The 24618-nt window shown below is 37.0% G+C and overlaps 2 protein-coding genes across 4 annotated transcripts in view; one reads left to right on the top strand and one right to left on the bottom strand.

The window, feature by feature from the left end:
* Positions 1 to 16814, bottom strand: part of ABHD18 (abhydrolase domain containing 18) — a 43588-nt gene extending 26774 nt beyond the window's left edge. Inside the window, exons 1-4 of one of the 2 annotated variants that reach the window (XM_063108241.1) lie at positions 16533 to 16814; positions 10131 to 10223; positions 8922 to 9030; positions 4532 to 4616 (exon numbers count right to left, since the gene is read on the bottom strand). In XM_063108241.1, the coding sequence (XP_062964311.1) occupies positions 4532 to 4616; positions 8922 to 9013 (177 nt within the window). In that variant the 5' untranslated portion in view covers positions 9014 to 9030; positions 10131 to 10223; positions 16533 to 16814. Of the gene's footprint in view, positions 1 to 4531; positions 4617 to 8921; positions 9031 to 10130; positions 10224 to 16532 lie in introns of those variants that run through there. The other variant, XM_063108238.1, reaches the window with a different exon arrangement.
* Positions 16815 to 16939: 125 nt separating this feature from the next.
* The window catches only part of MFSD8 (major facilitator superfamily domain containing 8), a 31924-nt gene continuing 24245 nt past the window's right edge, over positions 16940 to 24618 (top strand). For both annotated transcript variants that reach the window (XM_063108268.1, XM_063108269.1), the window contains exons 1-2: positions 16940 to 17078; positions 20850 to 20941. In XM_063108268.1, the coding sequence (XP_062964338.1) occupies positions 17014 to 17078; positions 20850 to 20941 (157 nt within the window). In that variant the 5' untranslated portion in view covers positions 16940 to 17013. The remainder of the gene's footprint in view (positions 17079 to 20849; positions 20942 to 24618) is intronic.

Here is a 24618-nt window from a genome sequence, read left to right as displayed (position 1 = left end):
TAAAATAAGGGATACTTGAACACAAGCACTGTAATACCACGACAATGGATCTAATAACACACACGGCTACTAAGTGACTAACAAATGGTTAGCATATACAGTGTAGATATGCTGGACAAGGGAATAATTCACATCCAGGGCAAGAAGGAGTGGGACAGCAAGAGATTTCACCACACTGAGTGGCCCGCAATTTAAAACTTATGAATTATTTCTGGAATTTCCCATTTAATATTTTTGGACTGTGGCTGACCATGGGTAACTAAGGCCATGGAACTCAAAACCATAGATAAAGAAGGACTACTGTATAAAAATGGCCAAGGAAAATATGTTAAACATATTTAACATATAAAAATATGTTCAACATCTTAGTCACTAGGGAAATGAAACTCAAAGCCACAATGAAATACATTTATAACCACTAGGATGGCTTAGACAAGTACAAGTGTTGGTGAGAACATGGCAAAATTGGAACCCTCGTACACAGCTGGTGGGAATGTAAAATGGTGCAATTACTTTGGAAAACAGTTCAACAGTTCATCAAAAAGTTAAACATAGAGTTACCGTATGACCCAACAACCATACTCTTAGGTATACAAACAAGAGAACTGAAAACATATGTTTACACAAAAACTTGCACATGAATATTCTTATTTTATTTTATTTTTTTGTCTTTTTTGTGACCGGCACTCAGCCAGTGAGTGCACCGGCCATTCCTATATAGGATCTGAACCCGCGGTGGGAGCGTCGCTGCGCTCCCAGCGCTGCACTCTCCCGAGTGCACTGCTGGGTTGGCCCTATTCTTAGAAGCATTATTCATAATAACCAAAAAGTGAAAACAACCCAAATGTCCATCAACTTATAAATGGATAAACAAAATGTGGTATATCATACGATGGGATATTATTTAGCCATTAAAAAGAACGAAGTACTGAAAAATGCTACAACATTGATGAACCTTGAAAACATTATGCAAAGCAAAAGAAGCCAGACACAAAAGGCCATGTACTGTGTGATTCCATTTATAAGACATGTCCAGAATGGTCAAATCCAAAGAGACAGAAAGCAAATTAGTGACTGCCAGGAGGTGGGGGGCTGGGGGCAATTGTTTTTGTTTTTTGAGTTTTTATTGAATCATACTTGATCATACATATTTTGGGGGTTCAACATTGACATATATTGATCAAATCAATATCATTAGCATATATATTGTTACAAATAATACTTATTCTTTATGCCCTTTGTCCAATCTCTCCCTATCCCCCTCCCCCCTCTGATAACCCTAGATTTCTCCTCTCCTTCTGAAAGAGTAATGGTTACTGTTGATTTGTTGCCTAGATGATCTGTCCAATGCTGATAGGTGTATTCAGGTCCCCAATATTATTGTAGAGCAGATGCTTCTTCTGTCACTCTGGAATGAGCTTTGTGGAGAGAGACATACTCCTTCTTTTCTTTGGTCTCTGCTGGTGAATCTCCTTGTGTCAATGCACTCCAGTGGCTGGCAGACCATCTGCACGGTGGCTGTGGTGTCTAGCCACTTTGGTGGCAGCCGTGGTTATTGTGGTGGCTGTGGTGGGCCACCCACATGAAAGTGAAGTTTTTGGCATGCTCCTTACCTAGTTGGTGGTGGCGATGGCAGTGTGCCTGGTTGTGGGAGGGAGTCCGGTCTCTGGCTCTATGCCTCAGGACCCTGGGCAGGCCCCATGGCTCTGGCAGTGTGCCTGGTTGTGGGAGGAGGGTCTGGTCCTCACTCCATACCTCAGGGCCCCGGGCGGGCCCCGTGGCACTGGCGGTGTGCCTGGTTATGGGAGGAGGGTCCGGACCCCAGCTGCAAGCCTCAGGACCCTGGGTGGGCCCCGTAGCGCTGGCGGTGTGCATGGCTGTGGAAGGAGGGTCTGATCCCTCCTCCATACCTCAGGACCCCAGGCGGGCTGCTAGGGGCAATTAATTGTAAGTGACAGCAAATGGGTACAGGTTTCCTTCTGAGGAAATGAAAATGTTCTGGAATTAGACAGTGATGGGGTGATAGTTGCACACCTTAGTAATATAATTTTTAAAAAAATGAATTATAGCTTTAAAATGGTGAAATTTATCATTTCTAAATTACAGTCATGCGCCGCATAACGTTTGGTCAGTGAAGGACATCATATGTGACAGTGGTCCCATAAGATTATGATAGAGCTGAAAATTTCCTATCACCTAGTGATGTCATAGCTGTCCTAATATGGTAGCACAATTACTTTTTTTTTTAAATAGTGTTCCCTAGGTGTACAATATTTATAAAGTCTACCATAATGTACATAATGTCCTATGCCTTCACATTCACTCACCACTCACTCACTGACTCACCCAGAGCAACTTGTAGTGCTGCAAACTCCATTCAGATTTAGTGCCCTATACAGGTCTACCATTTTAGAAAATATTTTATACTGTATTTTTATTGTACCTTTTCTATGTTTAGATATGTTTGATACACGAATACCATTGCATACAGTAACATGCTGTACAGGTTTGCATCCTAGGAGCAACAGGTTAACCATATCGCTGAGGTGTGTGGTAGGCTATACCATCTAGGTTTGTCTAAGTATACTCTGATGTTTGCACAATGACAAAGTCACCTAGAGATGCATTTCTTAGAACTTATCCCCATTGTTAAGCAACAACTGCCTGTATATCTTAATTGTTAAAAACCAGGAGGGAAGGAAAATATACAAATGGCCAACAGACATATGAAAAAATGCTCAACATCACTCAGCATCCGGGAAATGCAAATCAAAACCACACTGAGATACCATCTAACCCCAGTTAGGATGGCTAAAATCCAAAAGACTCTGAACGATAAATGCTGGCGAGGTTGCGGAGAAAAAGGAACTCTCATACATTGTTGGTGGGACTGCAAAATGGTGCAGCCTCTATGGAAAATGGTATGGAGGTTCCTCAAACAATTGCAGATAGATCTACCATACGACCCAGCTATCCCACTGTTGGGAATATACCCAGAGGAATGGAAATCATCACGTCGAAGGTATACCTGTTCCCCAATGTTCATCGCAGCACTCTTTACAATAGCCAAGAGTTGGAACCAGCCCAAATGTCCACCATCAGATGAGTGGATACGGAAAATGTGGTACATCTACACAATGGAATACTACTCAGCTATAAAAACGAATGAAATACTGCCATTTGCAACAACATGGATGGACCTCGAGAGAATTATATTAAGTGAAACGAGTCAGGCACAGAAAGAGAAATACCACATGTTCTCACTTATTGGTGGGAGCTAAAAATTAATATATAAATTCACACACACACACACACACACACACACACACAAAAAAAAAACCGGGGGGGGGGAAGAAGATATAACAACCACAACTACTTGAAGTTGATAACAGAAAGGACATTGGACATTGGACATTGTTGGGGGGGAGGGGGGGAGGGAGAAGGGAGGGAGGTTTTGGTGATGGGGAGCAATAATCAGCCACAATGTATATCGACAAAATAAAACTTAAAAAAAATAAAATAAAATAAAAAAATAAAAAATAAAAACCAGGAGGGTGGGGGAGATCTGTAAAAATGCATTCCAAAATTTTAACGGTAATTACCCCATGTGAGAGAAATGGAATTAGCAGGTGAAATGTGGCAGAGATTTAAGAGAACTTGGTTTTTACTAGGTGTGCTTTAAATTTACTTAAGCCTATCATTTTTTCACAGAAAAAAAAAAGAATATAGACATATTTAGCAAAGTTTGAGAGTCAGGGAGAAATGTTCTAAATCCAGAAGATACAGAGAAATAACCATGATGTAGAGGAAGAGTTTTCAATTTATAAAATTTTGTTTTTAGCAGTAGAACTCTTTTAAAAAAGGAAATATTCTAAACATATCCAATACATAAGAGATGCACGTAAGGTTACTCTGGTTAAAGGGCAGTGAGTGATGTGTGAAGTCCACTCATTTGTATCCTCTCTCCAACAATACCTCAAAGTATCCAATTAGAAATATTTTACAGAAATACAGTTGGTTGCTTAAAAAACAAAATAATTTCAAAAGCATTCTCATCTTCTCTAATTTTATAGCATTTTCTTTCTGCTATTCCCTCAGCAATTAACTATATCCCATACATTTTTCCTGGTGTTATTTAACAGTTGTTTTGCTAATAACTGCTTACATGCTGATTCTCCAACTACATTATTCACCTTTAATACTTACCATTCTTTTGTAATACTGAATAATTTACTTTAACCCTCCTGAGCCTAAAGATACAAAATGAGACTCAGAAAGATTCAGCCTAAATACTTTATTGTATTTAGGCAACTACTAAATATGTGCTCCCAAATATACATTAGTATGGTTATTAAAAACATGAAATATACATGAATATAGTTATTAAAAACATTCTCTAAATATTAAGTGAAAAATCAACACTGCACTCATATATTACAGTTTATTATTTTATACTCCAACATTCAATCTATCCTGGCACACACTTATGTTAAACCAGAATTTCTATAACTGCATTTTTTCATTTGAATACCTTATCGATGTATACTGGATAATCCCTTGAAACCAGATGCTGGCATCGCTCTCGATTTCCAATCATCTTTCTGAATTCAAAGAGTCTATTATGGGAAATGGGACAAAAAGGAAAAAAATTCACCTTTAATACCACCTATTATGCTCTTTATATTGAGACTGATGAATAGCCATATTAAAATTTAATTTTGACTATTAAAGAAAAAGATTAGGCTGTTGGCTTTTTCAAACTGGACACTTTTTGCAGAAAAATGTAAGAAACAACACTTTTCAGAAAGTAATCAACACATGTAAGACACAAAATTAAGGGCAGCCATCCTGAAAATTCATTTTCTTAAGTTCTCCATAAGTTATGGTATATTCCAGTTTTATAGCCATTACAAATTCAGGTTATCCAAGAAAACTCAGTCCCTGGAAACTACATACAACTCTAATCAGCTTAATCAGCTTAATAATTACTAGGGTTAAAAATCTAGTTTGAGCTGGCCAGTTAGTTCAGTTGGTTAGAGCACAGCCTTATAATATCAAGGTCATGGGTTCCTACCAACCATCTGCCAAAAAAAAAAAAAAATCTAGTTTGTGGTTCTGAGCTCTTTATTTTAAAATCTGAATTATTATTATTATTATTATTTTTTGTCGTTTTTCGGTGACCGGAGTGCACCGGTCAGTCCTATATAGGATCCGAACCCGCGGCGGGAGCGTTGCCACGCTGCCAGCGCAGCACTCTACCAAGTGCGCCACGGGCTCGGCCTGAATTATTTTTAAAATAGTCCAATTTATGATGATATGGGCTAAAGCTTAAGAGAAACAACTTTAAAAAAGATAAGAGGAAAAAGGAAACAATTACATTTTTGTAGTTTGATGTTTAATTTGTCAGACAACCAATCACTCCATATTTGAGAGTAAAGCATTTTATAACTGAAGTTTTTTATTTTTTTGAGGATTTGAGCAAGTTTATTGTACATGACTTACATACAGTAAAGTCCACCATTTTAGGGGTACTGTTCTATGAAATTTAGCAATGTATTCAATTCTGATCAATTCTGCAACCATCACCATAGTCAAGATAAAGAATACTTTTACCACTTCAAAATATTCCCTTGTACCCTTTAGTAATCAATCCCCTCCCCTCTCTCCTAGCCTTTGTAACCACTGATCTGTTGTCTGTCCCTGTAGTTTTACTCTTCCCAGATATGTCATATAAATGAAATCATATAGTTTGTAGTCTTTTGATTCTGGCTTCTTTCACTTAGCATAATTCTTTCGAGATTCATCCATGTTGCTGCATATATGAGTAATTCATTTCTTTTTGTTGCTGAGTAGTATTCCATTATATGGATGTAACAGAATTTGTCCAGTCACCTATATATGGACACTAAGACTGTTTCTAGTTATTAGTGAATATGAATAAAACTGCTATAAACATTTTATGTAGATGTATGTCTGTATTTGTCTCGAGTAAACACTTAGGAGTGGGATTACTGGGTCTTATGTTAAGTGAATGTCTAATTGAAATAAAACTTCAAATGTTTACTAAAACAACATATTCAGGGGACTGGCTGGTTAGCTCAGTTGTTAAGAGAATGGTGCTGATAACACCAAGGTCCAGGGTTAGATCCCTTTACTGGCCAGCCACCAAAAACTTTTTTTTAAATAAATTTTTTAAAAAGCATATTCAGAAGCAAACATCATCCTGATACCAAAACCAGGTAAAGATATAACCAAAAAAGAAAACTACAGGCCGATATCCATGATGAATATAGATGCAAAAATCCTCACTAAAATACTAGCAAACAGAATACAGCAACACATACGAAAAATTATTCATCACGATCAAGTGGGATTCATCCCAGGGATGCAAGGTTGGTTCAACATACGCAAATCAATAAATGTGATACACCATATTAATAAACTCAAACACAAGGACCATATGATCATCTCTATAGATGCTGAAAAAGCATTTGATAAAGTTCAGCACTCATTCTTGACAAAGACCCTCTATAAGTTAGGTATAGAGGGAAAGTATCTCAACATAATTAAAGCCATATATGCCAAACCCACTGCCAATATCATCCTGAATGGGGAAAAGCTGAAAGCTTTTCCTTTAAGAACAGGAACTAGACAAGGATGCCCACTCTCACCACTCCTATTCAACATAGTGTTGGAAGTACTAGCCAGAGCAATCAGAGAAGAGAAGGAAATAAAGGGCATCCAGATTGGAAAAGAGGAAGTCAAACTGTCCCTGTTTGCAGATGACATGATCCTATATATCGAACAGCCTAAAACCTCTACAAAAAAACTCTTGGAATTGATAAATGATTTCAGCACAGTAGCAGGATACAAAATCAACACACAAAAATCAGTAGCATTTCTTTTCTCCAATAGTGAACCTGCAGAATGAGAAATCAAGAAAGCCTGCCCATTTACAACAGCCACCAAAAAAATAAAATACTTAGGAATTGAGTTAACCAAGGAGGTGAAAAATCTCTATAATGAGAACTACAAACCACTGCTGAGAGAAATTAGAGAGGATACAAGAAGATGGAAAGATATCCCATGCTCTTGGATTGGAAGAATCAACATAGTGAAAATGTCCATACTACCCAAAGTGATATACAAATTCAATGCAATCCCCATCAAAATTCCAAAGACATTTTTCTCAGAAATGGAAAAAACTATCCAGTCATTTATATGGAACAATAAAAGACCACGCATAGCCAAAGCAATGCTGAGCAAAAAAAATAAAGCTGGAGGCATAACACTACCTGACTTTAAGCTATACTACAAAGCTATAATAACCAAAACAGTATGGTACTGGCATAAAAACAGACACACTGATCAATGGAATAGAATAGAGAATCCAGAAATCAACCCACACACTTACTGCCATCTGATCTTTGACAAAGGCACCAAGCCTATTCACTGGGGAAGGGACTGCCTCTTCAGCAAATGGTGCTGCGATAACTGGATATCCATATGCAGGAGAATGAAACGAGATCCATACCTCTCACCATATACTAAAATCAACTCAAAATGGATTAAGGATTTAAATATACACCCTGAAACAATAAAACTTCTTAAAGAAAACATAGGAGAAACACTTCAGGAAATAGGACTGGACACAGACTTCATGAACACGACCCCAAAAGCACGGGCAACCAAAGGAAAAATAAACAAATGGGATTATATCAAACTAAAAAGCTTCTGCACAGCAAAAGAAACAATTAACAGAGTTAAAAGACAACCAACAGAGTGGGAGAAAATATTTGCAAAATATACATCTGACAAAGGATTAATATCCAGAATATACAAGGAACTCAAACAACTTTACAAGAAAACAAGCAACCCAATTAAAAAATGGGCAAAAGAGCTAAGCAGGCATTTCTCTAAGGAAGATATACAAATGGCCAACAGACATATGAAAAAATGCTCAACATCACTCAGCATCCGGGAAATGCAAATCAAAACCACACTGAGATACCACCTAACCCCAGTTAGGATGGCTAAAATCCAAAAGACTCTGAACGATAAATGCTGGTGAGGTTGCGGAGAAAAAGGAACTCTCATACATTGTTGGTGGGACTGCAAAATGGTGCAGCCTCTATGGAAAATGGTATGGAGGTTCCTCAAACAACTGCAGATAGATCTACCATACGACCCAGCTATCCCACTGTTGGGAATATTCCCAGAGGAATGGAAATCATCACGTCGAAGGTATAACTGTTCCCCAATGTTCATCGCAGCACTCTTTACAATAGCCAAGAGTTGGAACCAGCCCAAATGTCCACCATCAGATGAGTGGATACGGAAAATGTGGTACATCTACACAATGGAATACTACTCAGCTATAAAAACGAATGAAATACTGCCATTTGCAACAACATGGATGGACCTCGAGAGAATTATATTAAGTGAAACGAGTCAGGCACAGAAAGAGAAATACCACATGTTCTCACTTATTGGTGGGAGCTAAAAATTAATATATAAATTCACACGCACACACACAAAACCAGGGGGGGGGGGGAAGAAGATATAACAACCACAATTACTTGAAGTTGATACGACAAGCAAACAGAAAGGACATTGTTGGGGGGGAGGGGGGGAGGGAGAAGGGAGGGAGGTTTTGGTGATGGGGAGCAATAATCAGCCACAATGTATATCGACAAAATAAAATTTTTTAAAAAAAAGCATATTCCGGGGCCTAGCCCGTGGCGCACTCCGGAGAGTGCAGCGCTGGGAGGGCGGCGACGCTCCCGCCGCCGCTGCCACGGGTTCGGATCCTATATAGGAATGGCCAATGCACTCACTGGCTGAGTGCCGGTCACGAAAACGACCAAAAAAAAAAAAAAAAAGCATATTCAGAACAGATACTCAGGGGAAAAAATGCTTACCTTTTGAGATCCTCTGGTCTTCCCCATCCTCTGATAAAAAGTTTTGTGAGGAGAAGTCTCCGGTATAGAATATCTAACTTACTCACACCCATTAGTAGCAAACAAGCCTCTATAAAACAAAATTTAAAAGGACTTTAAAATATTTTTTTATCAATGAAGGTCAATTTTCTAAACATTCCTTTCAATATCAGGTAAAGTTATTAAAGACTGGGAGTAAATCTTTGAATTTATTCGTTTGGAAAAACATACACTATTTTTTAAAAAATGAACTGGGATGAAAGAAGACAAAGTAGAGCCCTGAACTTCACTAAACTTTGAATTCCTCTACACAGGATCTTCCCATCTTTAGTACAGTGACTGACATAAGTACCAGATATTTGTTGTAGGGGATAATACTTATGAAGTACTTTAATTCATATAAGGGAAAGGCAAGAGAAAACGATCACATACTCTCTTCTTTGTCATTTATTTATTTATTTTTTGGTGGCTGTCTGGTATGAGGATTCTTTGTTTTTTAATTCAAAAATGCTCACTGTAAAATGTTAAATGCAAACAATACAGAAATACAATATATAGTAAAAAGGGGGAAAATAATCTCTTTCCAATCACCTATAATTCTACTTTTCAGGGATACCTAGTGCAAACAGTCTGGATTCTGTTCTTTTTGATATTTTGTTGTTGTTGATGTTATTTATTTACCTACACACACTTTTAAAAAAAATTACAGAAGTAATGTAACACACTTTTGGCATAATTCAAAAATATCAAAATATACACAGTAAAGAGATGTCTCTCTTCATCACTTACACTAAGCTCTCTCCTCCCAAAGGTAACCATTTTTAATATTTCATACCTGTAAGCCCTTGTTCTTACAATTTATATATGAACACAAGTTTTTTGGTGTGTTCTTTAAACACAGAAGAGACCAACTACTAATTATTTTTCCAGTGCTCTTCTTTCTGCTGCTTATTTATAAATATCTGCAAAGGTCTTTCAAATTCACGGTATACAGGCCCACCTCATCTTTTTCTTTTAATAGGTGCGTTTAGCTCACATATATTTATAATTTGAATTATCATTTAGTTTTAGTTATGTTATGTTTTTTGGTTTTACTGATTCTATAGTTTCTTTTAATTACTCACATTTAATTGTTTTATATTTACTACGAGTATGTAAATTCAAAAGAGATATATTTAAGATGTGACATACCATAATGGTTAACAGCATAGACTGTAGAGCCAAACTGGGTCAAATCCTTACCATGAGACTTCGAACAAGTCACTTAAACTTTCTGTAACTCATCTGTAAAATGGAGATAATGACAGTACTTACCTCACAGAATTGGTATGAGAATTAAATGTGTTAGTATCTATAAAGCAATTAAATAGCACTTTGCAAATTTAAATGCTATATCTACTAATAATATCAACAATATTACTGGTTACCTTTATAACTTTATTAAATATTAAAAATGTATTTCCATGATGTACACAGTACCGACTCCTTACAATAAATAATGACAGATATATTTGCTCCCTTCTTCCTATCACCCAATTTTAATTGATACTTTTTCTTACAGCTTTTCTTTATACCTTTTTGTAGAGTTCTATCTCTCATCTCTGATTTATCATCTTTAAATGATATCTGACACTCCTGACAAGGGCCATAGAAAAACAGGCAGGTTGGCCAATAAGCCATAGTTTGCTGACCTTTCCTTGGTTTAGAAAATCAAATAAATCATAGGTATGGGACAAATATCACAATAAATGCAAAGATACATCTATAAAACACTATATTTATTAAATTTATAAATTATCCAAATGCTGTAAAATGGGTATAAATATAATGCAAATACTGATTTTAAGAGAATTTGATATCCTACAGAATAGAACTAAAATTAAACATTCTGTATTAATTAGTCATGTTTTGTTTGTCTTCTTAAAATTTAGAATTTGGTAGATAAAAGGTAGAAGCAATCAAAGTGTCCTTCAAGAGGTGAATAGATAAGCAAAATATGGTGTGTGTATATATATATATATATATATATATATACACACACACACATACATACACACACAATGGTGTATTTTTTCAATCTTAAAAAGGAAGGAAAGTCAATTTTTTTCTAATTTTATTTTTTAACTGACACATAATAATTGTTCATATTTATGGGCAGAATAATATTCCGATAGATGTATATACTATGTGATGATCAAATCAGCATAATTAGCATCTCCATCACCACAAACATTTATCATTTCTTTGTGATGAGAACATTTGAACTCTTCTCTTCTAGCCATTTGAATATATACAATAAATTATTGTTAATTATAGATACCTAGCAATACTATCCAATACTAGAACTTAGTTTTCCTATCTAGATGTAATTCTGTAGCTGTTAACCAACCTCTCACTATCTCCCCTCCCCCTCCCAGCTTCTAGTAACCATTCTACTCTCTACTTCCGTGAGCTCACTTTTTTTTTAGTTTCTACATAAGAAAATATGCAGTATTTTTGTGCCTGACTTATTTCACTTAACATAATGTCTTCCAAGTAACATAACGTCTTGCAGGCTCATCCATGTTGCTGCAAATGACATGATTTCACTTTTTTTTATGGCTGAGTAGTATTCCGTTGTGTATATATACCACATTTCCTTTACTTATCTATTGATGGACACCTAGATTAATTCCATATCTTGGCTATTGTAAATAGCGCTGCAATAAACAGGGGTGCCAAGTATCTCTTTGGTATACTGATTTAAAAAGGAAAGAAACTTTGGCACATGCTACAACATGGATGAACCCTGAGAACATTACACTAAGTGAAATAAGCTGGTCACAAAAAGACAAATACTGTATGATTCCATTTATATGAGATACCTAGAGTAGTCAGATTCACAGACACAAAGTTGAATAACGGTTGCCAAGGATTAGGGTGGTAAAGGGGAAAGGAGGAGGTTATTGTGTAATGGGCGTAGAGTTTCAGTTTTGCAAGATGAAAACTGGAGATGGATGGTGGGGATGGTTGCACAACAATATGAATGTACTTAGTAAGAGTAAACTATATTGAGAATTTGATGTAATTTGATAGTCTCCTTACAAATTTTTGGGAGGAAGTAAATTGATGCTTTCCTTTTTTCTTGACACCTTTCTCAGTAAGCAGAAGTAGTTAATTATTCTATGTATGTTAGAACAAAATTCAAGGCTAGTATTATTCTCTTTAAAAACAGCCACTGCATAATTTAAATATTTGAAAGCTTCACTAAGACCTTTAAATAAAAGAATTTGAAGAAAAAATCTCTTAAATCTATTTTGTTTCCCTCCATCTTTTCACTTCCCTTTTCCTTGAGGATTAGTTTCCAAGTACCCAGCCCAGCTGGCTTCAATCAAAACTTCAATGAAGGTGTCAGCTGGGCTGCATTTTTATCTGGAGGTTTGAATGGAGAAGAACCTGCTTCCAAGCTCACTTAGATTGCTGACAGAATTAATTTCCTTGCAGCTATAGGTCTAAGAGCTTCAGTTTTTTTTACTGTTAGCCAGAGGCCAGCCTCAGCTCCAGGAGGCTATCCACAGTCCTCTTCATAGGAAGTTCACAACATGAACCAGCCTTAGTTCCTTAAGGCTAGAAGAGTGAGTGTGAGCCATGGGAGTAACAACCCATCACCTTTGCCATATAACATAAGGCAACCATGGGAGTGACAGCCAATCATCTTTGCCATATTCCTAGTAGGAGGCAAATCACAGATTCTGCCTGAATTCAAAGAGAGGGAGTGGATTACACAGAGATATGAACATCAGAAGGTGAGGATCATGAGGGCCACTTTAGAGACCGCATGCTACACTAGGAAAACAAATTGCACTGATCAGCCTTTGAGTAGAATGTCTGAGCTGACATCATCAATAGCACGTGACAATTTCCTTCTTCACATTTTCCTACGGGGGTGGGGGGGGCTATGGGCCTGAATAAACGTTTATAAAGCAAATGAGCTCTTAAAAGTTTGTCTAAATCATGTTTGTATATTTCCTGAGTTCTGTGAGTCATTCTAACAAATTATTGACCCACAGGGGTCTTAAGAACCCCTAAATTTGTAGCCAAGTTGGTCAGAAGTGTGGGTGGCCTAGAGACCCCTGAAGTGTGTCTGGAGGACTGAACCCTTAACTTGTGGGGTCTGCACTAACCCTGGGTGGTTAGTGTCAGAACTGAACTGAAGTACGTCCAGGTGGAGTGGAAATGAAATAGTCAGTTTATTCTTTACCCAATTACCAAAATTCTGAGCAGTGTTACCTATTCCAAATAAGAAGCCAACCCTTTGGATATATTCAGGTAGGGTTCTATGGCATAAAGAAAGATAATTCCAAGTGATGAATGATGACTTAATTATTTTACTTCTTGAGTTTTTCTGGAATTGTTAAAATATTTAACACCGATTTTTTTTGTAGATATTTATTAAACTGCAGTAGAACAGTGGCATATCATTGTTGTCTTCTGCAAATATTACAGGCCACTTACTTTCTCTACATTGGCAGGAAACAGACTGGGGTCAGCATCTTCCTTTGTAATCATGGCATCAATAGCAATAAGCAGATTACGTGTTAGTAAAAATAAAATTAAAAATCCAACATTCATATTTTACAGTGAAAAGAAAAGTAATATACTGTTCATGAAATTTTCTATTTTTCTAAACTTCAATATTCTTCTAGGTTGGTAGTAGATAAAACCAAAGTAAGACAAACACACAGAAGTAGAAAGTTTCAAGGAAAGCAAGAAAGAATCTAAGAAACTTTTCAAATATTTTGTAAAGTACTATATTTATTATGTGCCTAAATTTTTTAGTCATTTCTAACTTTCAACCCATTTCTAATTTACACTAGAAAACCCTCCCATATCACTTTAGTTCCCTGTATAGGCCATAAGAGTCAGCATTCCAAATCTAGAGCCAGCATATTCCTTGCTATATTTACCTGCCAGTAAACAACAAACAAATGAGGAACAGAAAGCAAATCAAACACATGTATAGCGTACTATAAATTTAGTTCTGGGGCTTGGGATTATACAGATCTTCTTAAATCCCATTTTGGCCCCAAGAACAGTATAAAAGACCAGGTTTTTCTGGGACCCTCTAAACATGTAGGTCTTGCAGGTCTTTTTGAGGACTGGCTGGGTTCAGGTTATCCAGTGCCAATTATCTTGGGACAGATAATCCAAGCCCAAGGTAAAGATAACTCCAGTATATCAAAAGGAGGCACCATCTGGAGCCATGCCAGATACTTCTACATCTGGCTGGACTGACACCACCAATGAACTTCTGCAGAAACAGGACCCACTTTTGAAGCATGTATGAAGTGAAACCAACACAATTGTCATCTATGTTTTTATATAGCAAACGTGAAAGGGAAAAACAAAGTCAAACAAAAATTCCACTACAGTGCCAAGGAATGAAAAAAAAGTCTTTCCTAGAAGTGAGCTCTATTGCTAACGTAGCCCTTATTGTCTATTACGCCATCTTGTACTTTTATCTCCTATCACTCTGGTACCTAAGAATTGTAAACGATGCAACCCTGATTTTGTCTGGACTTTTATCCTCACATGGTTGATAAAAGGCATAAATGAAAATTTAAAAAATACCACCATGTACAAGAATTATACCACTCCCCAAAGACATCTAACTTTTTATCTTATAACTTCACTTTTAAATCACTTTTTAATAGAAATTAAAGTAGCTGAGAAAGGTTTAGATATTTTATATAACCACTGTTAAAATCTACTACCCCAGTGCAACTTTTAATCCCTTTTAATCCTACACTAGAGAAGAGTAGGAAAATAGGACGTTTGTTTGAGAAGGGTATGGATATCTTTTCTGGGCAGTCACCTAAGGAAATCTAACAAGTGGACTGTTTCATATCTATGTGTGAAACATTCAGGAAATAATCTAATCGCTTGTCAAATTTAGCACCTCGTTTCCATGAGCTTTTAAAAAACATATTGTGTTTTAAAATGTTTACTTTGGATGCTAGGTGTGTGTTCCTAAGAAATATTTTTTTCTTTTCTTTTTTTATTGATACGATACACAGAGCTTGTTTAGATCTTGCAAGTTGTACATGTGCTCATTCCACGTGCTTTTGTGGTCTGAAGTCATCACTTGGAGGCAGCAATAGAAAAGAGCAGTGTCAGAAGACCTGGGTTCCTCCACTGGGTGACCTTGAATAAGCCACCTCAACTTATTAGTGGGAAATATGCCTTGCCTAATATATAATGGCAAATTATTTCATTTACGTAAAAATTGAATACCTGTTTTGATATTTTTTAAGAGATATGGAAAAAGATTCTTGCATCCTTTCCACAGGAAACCTGATGATAAAGAGCACAGGCTTTTACAGTCAGGAGTCCCAGTTTCCTGAATTCTAGCTCTGTTGCCTATCAGTTAAGTTACTTAATTTCCCTGCCTTCAATTTCCTTGTAAAATATACTTGAGACAATTCCCACTTCAAAGGATTGTTGTAGGGATGAAATGAGGTAATTCAATAAGCATTCATTCAACATATATTTACCCATCAACCATTATGCTTGGTGCAATAGTGGTTAAAAGTTTCTTTGTCCACTACCTGTGTGCCATACACTATGTATACTAGCTTCCAAGCAACATTATAGCAAGAAAATACTACATTTTCTACATATGTATCTTCCTGGAACCAATTACAAGAATCTGACATATTTTTGTGAGCTGTTACAAATGAATTTGCAAGTCTGAATACAAGTACCAAACATCAAGGCTGGACTCAGAAAATAATTCTGAATTAACAGAAAACACATTTCAAGTTTAGCTGTTTACCAGTGGAATGTGCCTAACTGAATACACACAAGAAGGTCACGAATGAGACAAACATCAAAGGTGACGGCATAAACTTGTAATTAGTATAAGACTTGGCATAGGGTAAGTGCTCATAAATATTAGCTGAAAAGAACTGACTTTGGGCCCCACTTCCGCCACTTCCACACCGAGTGACTCTGGGTAAGTTAACTTCTCTGGATCTTAGTTCTCGGTAAAATAGAAACACGTCTGCTGTGCCTATCTCATAGGACAGTTGTGATAAAACAGCATCGATATCTAGTGGAGGAAAAAAAAAAAGCCATAACATATTTTCTAAAAATGTCACCTTCACGGTGATGAAAGGAGCTGGTCATTGCTAAGCAGGTGCTGCGCCTTTTCTACCCCCAGGTTACAGCAGCAGGCTCTGCTGAATGGCATCTTGCAAGAATGAGGACCCCAGTCGGCGCGGGAGGCTGTGGGGTGCGGATCGAGGGACCGGCAGGTTAGAAGCGGCCAAATCCCACCGACAGTCCTGGCCTTGACAAGCACTACGGGTAAGGTGCCTTTGTAGTTAGCCGAGCTAGAGAACCTGAGCTCACAGCCACCTCCACTTTCCACTGGGAGAAAGGACCACTCACCTCATCCCGGCCTGCCAGAACGCGCCACGGACCTCAGCCTAGTCTCTCGCCCCCAACTTCCCCCGCGTCCTGGACCCGCGAGTCTCCTCTCAAACCCTGCCTTCCTGCACGTACACAGCACGCTGGTAGGCGCCGGGAACGCGGGCTAGGCTGGCTACTTACTCAGCGGCCACTGGGCGGGCGCCTGCGGAGGAGCTGAGCGAGCCTTCCAGCGCCTTAGTTCCCAGGCCTCCTGGGACTCGACTTTCGCCCGAGTCCCAACCGCGGCGACTGTAGCCCTTCCAGGAACGGAAAAACTAAGGACCGCAGACAGCGAAGCGGAGGGAGGCAGACAAGCCCGGGGACGGGAGGACGTTTGGTTCCATCCAGATCCCTCCTAGGCTTTCCTAGGGGAAGGCGGGAAAGCGCGAACTGAAAGAAGAGGCCGGAGGACACACGGCCCCGCCCCCCTACGCCTTTTCACCCTGCGCCGTCTGGTCTCCTGCGTGACCTCACCTCTCTCCTCCGGACGCTCCTCCCGCTTCTGGCCTCCAGTCACGCACGCGCACTTACAGGCTTGTGTGGCCAGCTTCAGACGGCTCGGGATGGGAGGTAGCAGGTGTCGCGAGAGTTGGCCCTACGCCGCCTTGTGGGGATTATAACTATGGCGAGCCTAGGGGTCGAGACTGAACAGGAACCGCTCTTAGGAGACCGCACAACCGGAAGCAGGTGAGCGGATGCTGGTGGAAGGACCCCCTCACCCTCCTGCGATGTTGGGACAGGCTACTTTCCGGGCGTCAGCCGCACCAGGCAAAACCCGAGTGCCCGACGTCAGCCGGTCACGCGAACCGGCGAAATTCTCTCCCAACAGCGGGGAAAGTGCGTCCGGCTGCGTGGTGCGGAGCGCTGGTTGGTTCGGGTGCAGGTGTTAGAGACACCCGAGTGGCCTTTGTGACTTTCGCTGCAACAGTGTTGCAGCAGCCAAGCCACTGCGTTCTGTATTTGGCCCTTTATAGCTGATTACTTTCCACATTTCACAAATGTTCTGAAATGATGGTTCTAATTGATAACATGAGGTTGCTGGTTTCAGTACTGACCTACCTAATTGCCTAATAACTTCTTGATACTTTGTTAGCACGTAAACCTGTCTAAAATTAGTTCACCTGTGACCTGTGCCAAATGTACAAATAAAGATTAATTTTTAAGCATTTAAGAGATAAGGTGTCAGCGTTTTTATCCTTATAATTCTGATTATTTTTAGCCTACTTTACGGGCCGTGATTCATAAATGTTTACACTTGGTCTCTTACTGCGCAATTAAGTATGTGTTTTTACCTTTAGGAAAACGGAATTATTTGAAACATGTATAATAATTATATCAAGTAAATTAACTAATAAATACACAATTAAACTTCACCTGTCTACGACAATGTTTAATTTTGGCCATTTATCCCTCTTAAGCACCAAACCTTTATTTTAACTGTTTTGATTGAAACTCTTTGAAAAATGTATTTCTCTGATCCCTGGTCCCTGATTTACTAAACAGAATATATGAAGTGCAATTTTATCTTTACTTGGTTTTATCTTGAGAGCATTAAAGTGAATGCTGAAATATTTTTAATAACGTGATGTCATCCAGGTCTATCGAGGCATTTGGGAACACTTGCTTCTATACTAATTTGTTCTACAATGCTGTACTTGAGTATGTATGCTTTTCAGTTCTCTGTTAGCTATTCTGTATATGGCAGACTATACCTCCTCATGTTTTTGAAATTTGTCACAAACCCCTGTTTTTGTTGTAAGCATTCCATCTTCTCCCTGCTTTATTTTGGGGCTTCTAGTTTGCAGTGGCTTTGAAAACCATGTATTTGTGCTTAATAGAATTGTGTGTTACAACATGGAGTCTTTGACTGAGGGTTGAAGATCTCTCCTGTTAGTCAAGTGCATAAGCTTGAGTGCATAGACTTCGTGACATTTGGTTTTTCTCAGAATCCTTTTAGCTTCTTTCTCTTTTTTGGTTGTTTTCCTGACAGATTGCAAGATCCTTGAGTTATCTTAAATTTGTCTTATGGTACATCTGTCACCCTGTCCAAATAAGCCTAAGTAGAGAAATTTTTTCTTACTCTTAGCTTCAGTTTCATCCAAGTGATTGATGTTCATTAGGGCCCGACTAAATTTAGATGTTTCTGTCCATGAACAATACAATATCACTGATTGAGGTTCTAGAGTTAGCATTTTAAAAATAAAAAAGGAGGGCCTGGCCACTTAGCTCAGTTGGTTAGAGCGTGGTGCTAATCGAACCAAGGTTTGGCTTTTGATCCCTCTACCAGCCAGCCGCCCCCCCCCCAAAAAAAGTAAATAAAAATAAAAAGGGAGTATTTTGAGAATAATTAAGTATATGTCTTTAAAAACACAGACTGCCTATTAAAGTGAAACACAGATTTCCTGTTAAAGTGAACCTATTAAATTGAACATGTACAACTAATTAGCAGGTTCACTTTGAATATATTACACAAACGTGAGTCTAGTTCACCGCCAGCCCTTCCTAACTAACAAGATTGGTTGTAATTTGCTGGTCTAGTAAGACTAGATTCCTATCCTTTTCTTGAGTCCCTTGTGTACCCTCCTGACCCTCTCTACAGAGATTTATTTAAGAGAACAAGTATTAGCAAACTTTGCATAAAGGCCCAGATGGTAAATATTTTAGGTTTGTTCAGGCCAAGAGGCAAAATCAAGGATATTATATAGATACCTAGATAACAGGGGAACAAATTCCACAAAAAATTTTAGTAAGGAAATTTAAAATATAATAATAAATGAGTATAATATTTTATAATATGTCTATTAATGATAGAAATAGAATTTGGAGGGGTAACATTTTTCTTAATTGGATTTCAAAGTTAGTGTTTTCTGTCATCAAAGTGACAGCAGGTTTTCATCTGCAAAAACCATTCTTAGCTCATCGGCCATACAGAAACAGGTGGTGGGCTGGATTTGACCTGTAGACTATAGTTTGCTGATCCAGTGTTATGTTTTCAAATTTTCTTTACAACTTCAGCATAGTCTCTGTAAAGCAAATTTACTAGGGCATCTGTCCTTATAGAGCATATCTTTATACAATATTCTCAGTTTATTTCCGTCTTATTTTTATAACTGGTATACTGTTGCACTGCTCTGTCAGTGAGCACACACTTCTTTTATCCTCTTTGAATATGGGTTCTTTGCTCTTCAGTAGTTCATGGATACTCTCTCTGGTGAAAGTATCATTTTATTTTTTCCTTAGTAAATCCAGAGTTATTGTCTACATTATATATTCCAAATTATGGTATATTGATTTCAAAATATGGGCATCTGGGTTTCTGGTGTTTTTCAGGTATGCTACATTATGATTAAAGGTCTGTTTGTATGTAATAACATTCACAGTGTTAAATACTTGAAATATATTATTTCAGGGACTAATATACTTGCCAAATAGTAGATCTAAAAAATGTTATTGCTCTTCTTCTTTCCCTTTCTACCATTCCCAACCACATTACATTTGAAAAAAATTTTCTTTTTTGAAGACTGATTTGACAGTTCTAAGGTCTGTAATTAGAAATAATTAGAAACTCACTTCGGAACATAAGGCATTTTGTCTGTTATGCTTGTCTTAATTATTTGAAAACATGATGCTTTCATTAAGGTAAATTTGTTAACTTTTTTTATGTATATATATGAAAATGTAATGACTACATACACTCATGTGTCACCTAATGGAGGTTGAATGTCTCCTAAGTATCCTTGCCCCTTAGTCTAGATCAGAGGCTTACCTGAAACATCAACCCAGTCTGGAGAGTCATGGTCTTTCTTTGGTCCACGAGTAATCCATGTTGTAGCAAAAAGTGTTCCAGGGGGTCCCAGGGCTGGGAATGTCTTAGGTCACGTCAAACCTTACTGGTGTCACTTCTGCATTAATTTTGCTAAAGCCCCCAGCCAAAACAGCTTCCTGCAACAGAGTTAGTTTGCTATCATCAAGTGGAGCATGTAATAATGATGACAGTAAATATCTTTTAATACTTAGAAGCTGTGAGATTTAATTGTTGTAGATGGATTATTTGATTTATCTTGATGTAGTTTAGTCATTTTGTTAAATTACCAAATTTTAACTATCTTGATTAATAAATTTGTGCATGCCAACAATAGCAAAATAATTGCTTTGCAAAATGGTTTGCATTTTAAAGCTATCTTGTATCCCCCAAGTTTCTATATACAATGGAGCATAAATACAATTCATGGAAATTCAAAAAAATAATGCTTATTCATACATGAATTAGTGCAGTGGAAACCAATATTTGTTTCATTTCTACCTCTATCATATCATTTTCATGGCTTGAGGAGAGAAAATTCTCCCTTTATCATATCATGTTCATGACTTCAGGAGAGAGAAAATAAAAATTTTAACACATAAATATCTGCACATAATGAGATAAATTTATACTATTTTTTTCTTCTTTATACCTAGAGAATGGGACATTATAGAAACTGAAGAGCATTATAAAAGCCGATGGAGATCTATTAGGATTCTATATCTTACTATGTTTCTCAGCAGTGTAGGTAAGTATTAGAAATTATACACAATTTTAAAAATTCAGATAAATGTCATATTTTAACCTCATTTAATTTTTTTAAATGATATTTTATTGTACTAAAAAATGCATAACATAAAACTTACCATCTTACCATTTCTAAGTTCAGTAGTGTTAAGTATATCCACATTGTTGTGCAACCAATCTCTAGAATGTTTTCATATTGCAAAACTGAAACTCTATACCCATTAAATGTCTCATTTTCCCCTCTCCCAGCCCCTGATACTACCATTCTGCTTTCTGTTTCTCTGAATTTGACTATAGATACCTCATATAAGTGGAATCAGAGTATTTCCCTTTTTGTGACTAGCTAATTTCACTTAACCTATGTCCTCAAGGTTCATTCATGTTGTAGCATGTGTCAAAATTTTCTTTTTTTTTTAAGGCTGAATAATAGTCCATTGTATGTGTTATAGGGGAGGAAAAAACGTTTCCTCTGTCCTCTATGTTCTGTGCCTGAAGACTGTGAATTAAGCTGACAAAAGAAAGATTAACAGGAAAAAAGCATACAAATTTATTTAATGTCAATATTTTTTTGTGACTCGGGAGACTTCATAGTAAAGAAGTAAAAACTCTTAAAGAAGCAGTTAGATTCTGTTATATACCATTTTAACAAAAGGGGATAAGTTGTGGAGAAGTGACTAGACTAAGGAAAGGGGTTTGGGCTCCTAAAGGCAGTAAATTGTGGGGAATTAACTAGGAAATATATGGGGGAGACTAATGGAAAATAAGAATTACTTTAGTAAAGTTTATTTGTGCACACTCTTCTTGGTGTAAACTCCCATTCCTGGTGATAGGAATGTTCTCTTCTTCCTGGTACCAGGAGAGCACTTTTCTCGGGAAATTTATGCCCTGCTTTTAGGGAGAACAGGGGTGGGCAGAGAGCCCTTCCTGTATCTGCTGTTTCTCAGTTGCCTTCAGCTCAAAATAATCAATATGCCAAAGCAGCATATTTTGGGGTGGTATTTTATGATCCCCTTCAGTATGTACCAAATTTTGTTTATCTATTCATCCATTGATGGATATTTGCGTTGCTTGCACCCTTGGCTGTTGTGAATAGTGCTGCTACAAACATGAGTATACAAATGTCACTTCAAGGTCTTGCTTTTGGGCTGGCCTGTTAGCTCACTTGGTTAGAGGGCAGAGCTGCTAACACTAAGCACCAAGGTCAAGGTCTGGATCTCCATACTGATCATCTGTCCAAAAAAAAAAAAAGATCTTGCTTTAAAATTCTTTGAGTATGTACCCAGAAGTAAAATTACTGGATCATATTATAATTATTATAATTTTATTGTTAATTTATTGAGGAACTGCCATACTGTTTTCATAGCAGCTGCACCATTTTACATTTCCACCAACAGGGAGGGTTCTAATTTTTTCACATCCTCCCCAACAATTACTTTCTGGGTTTTTAAAAATTTTTTTATTTATAGTAGCCATCTAGTAGGTATGAGGTGGTATCTCATTGTGGTTTTGATTTGCATTTCCTTCATGATTTTTAATGTTGAGAATCTTTTCATGTGCTCATTGGTCATTTGTATATCTTCTTTGGAGAAGTGTCTATTCAAGTCCATTGCCCATTTATTAATTGGGTTGTTTGATTTTTTACTGTTGTTGAGTTGTAGGAGTTCTTTATGTATTCTGGATTTTAACCCCTTATTCGATATACAAGTTGCAAATATTTTCTCCCATTCCAGGACTCTTCTTTTTACTCTGATGATTATGTCCTATAATTAATAAAAGTTTTAAATTTTGGTGTAGTCCAGTTTATTTTTTTCTTTTGTTGCTAGTTAACCTCATTTAATTTTTATACTGACACAACATACAAACAGTAAAATACAAGAATCTAAATTTGTATTGTTTGATGTATTTTAACCTATTAGCATTATTTATGAATATGTACTTACTAAAAAGTAAAACTTTATGAAGAAAACTTTAAAAAATATTAATACTTGTAATCATATTAAAAATAAGGGATAAGCATTATTAATACTTATTTAATAAATATTAATATAAGTGATAGTTTTTAAAGGAATATTTTAGGAAATTAATTTTTTTTCCAAGTTTAGAACCTTAAAATCTATAGGCACTAATTTTACAAGTGGTTTCTTTCCCTGAGATGGATTCAGTGAAGATCATTTTACTAAATTGTTTTCTGTATCTTTTCTATTTACCTCAGTCATCCTCCTGTTTTCTGTTGCCAGTCTTGTGCATGATCCAACACTGGTAAAAATACATTTAAAGTAAAGCCAGAAGTAATGAAATGTGCATGATAAAGGATATTTTCAACAATTCTTCATAAGACAATTTCATCTTGCATTGTGTATCAGTTAGGATGCCTTGTACAAATATCAAAAAGAAAAAAAATGTTGAATCAATTGGCTTACACAGTATGTAATTTATTATTCCTTATAAGATGTCCATAATAGGACAACTCCAAGTGAGGTTCAGTGGGGCTTTGGCTCTGTTTTTAAATAACTTTTTTAGTTCTGCCCTCTTCTACACATTAGCTTAGTTTTTAGGCTATTTACAGGATTGCTGTAGTAGTTGCAGGTGTCCCATCCATTCGTGGCAATTTTTGGGGGGGATTGAAAGAGCCCTTTTTTTAAAGCCTCTTCAAGCATGAGGATTCCTTTCCCAGAGATCCCCATATAGACCAGAGGTTCCCAAGTAAACCTCCCCTCACTTCTCACTAGTCAAAACTTGGTTACCTGTCAACTTCTAAACCCATCATCAACTAGGGTAATGAGATTACCCGACTGAATTCGTTAGACTAATCAGGATCAGACCCTGAGGCTTTGTTGAGGAGGGATGGATTCCTGAATAAAACTGGGATTCCATCAGGAAGGTGGAAGGGGGAAAATGGATGTTGTTTAGGTAGCAGTGTCTGCAATAGATTTTTTTTTTTCCTTTTGAAACCCTTCTAGTTTCTAGTACTTAATTATCTAAAATTTTAAGAAACAATTTTAAATTTATCAGCAAAACCATTATTTTAACTTAAGATTTTAATTGGTATGCATTCTACTTGTTTACAAGTTTCTTTATTGCAAAATTGTAGAATTGATTTCAAGGATTAATTGGTTTTTTCAGTCCTTTTCTCATCAGAGTCAATTTGTCAATTTGAAATACTTTAAAATGAAACTAATATTAAATTATTTTTAAAAATAGGCTTTATAAAAGAAATGAAATACTGATACATGCTACAACATTGATGAATCTTGAAAACATTATGCTAAGTGAAAGAAGTGAGACACAGAAGACCACATAACAAAGGGTTTTCAAAAATTCATTTATCTCTTCATTCTGTTTTTCCATGAACTCTTCCAAGTACCCTCGTATTATGTAATTCTATTCATACAAAAGTTCAGAATAGGAAAATTTATGGAGTATAAAGTAGATTAGTGGTTGCTCGTGGTTGTGGGAAAGGGGATAAAGGAAAGCAGAGTGATAGCTAAAGAGTACAGATTTTCTTTTTGAGGTGATGTAAATATTCTAAAATTGATTGTAGGGTGATGGTTGCACATGTTTATGATTATACTAAAAACTATTATACTGTGCGCTTTAAATGGGTAAGTTGTATGGCATGTGAATTATATCTCAGTAAGCTATTTTTAGAAATAAGCTTTAAAGAATTTCTAATTGGAT

This window comes from Cynocephalus volans, chromosome 9 (genome assembly GCF_027409185.1).
Source record: "Cynocephalus volans isolate mCynVol1 chromosome 9, mCynVol1.pri, whole genome shotgun sequence".
Classification (NCBI taxonomy): domain Eukaryota; kingdom Metazoa; phylum Chordata; class Mammalia; order Dermoptera; family Cynocephalidae; genus Cynocephalus; species Cynocephalus volans.
The sequence above is the reverse complement of the archived record's forward strand: the minus strand, read 5'-3'. Positions and strand labels throughout refer to the sequence as shown.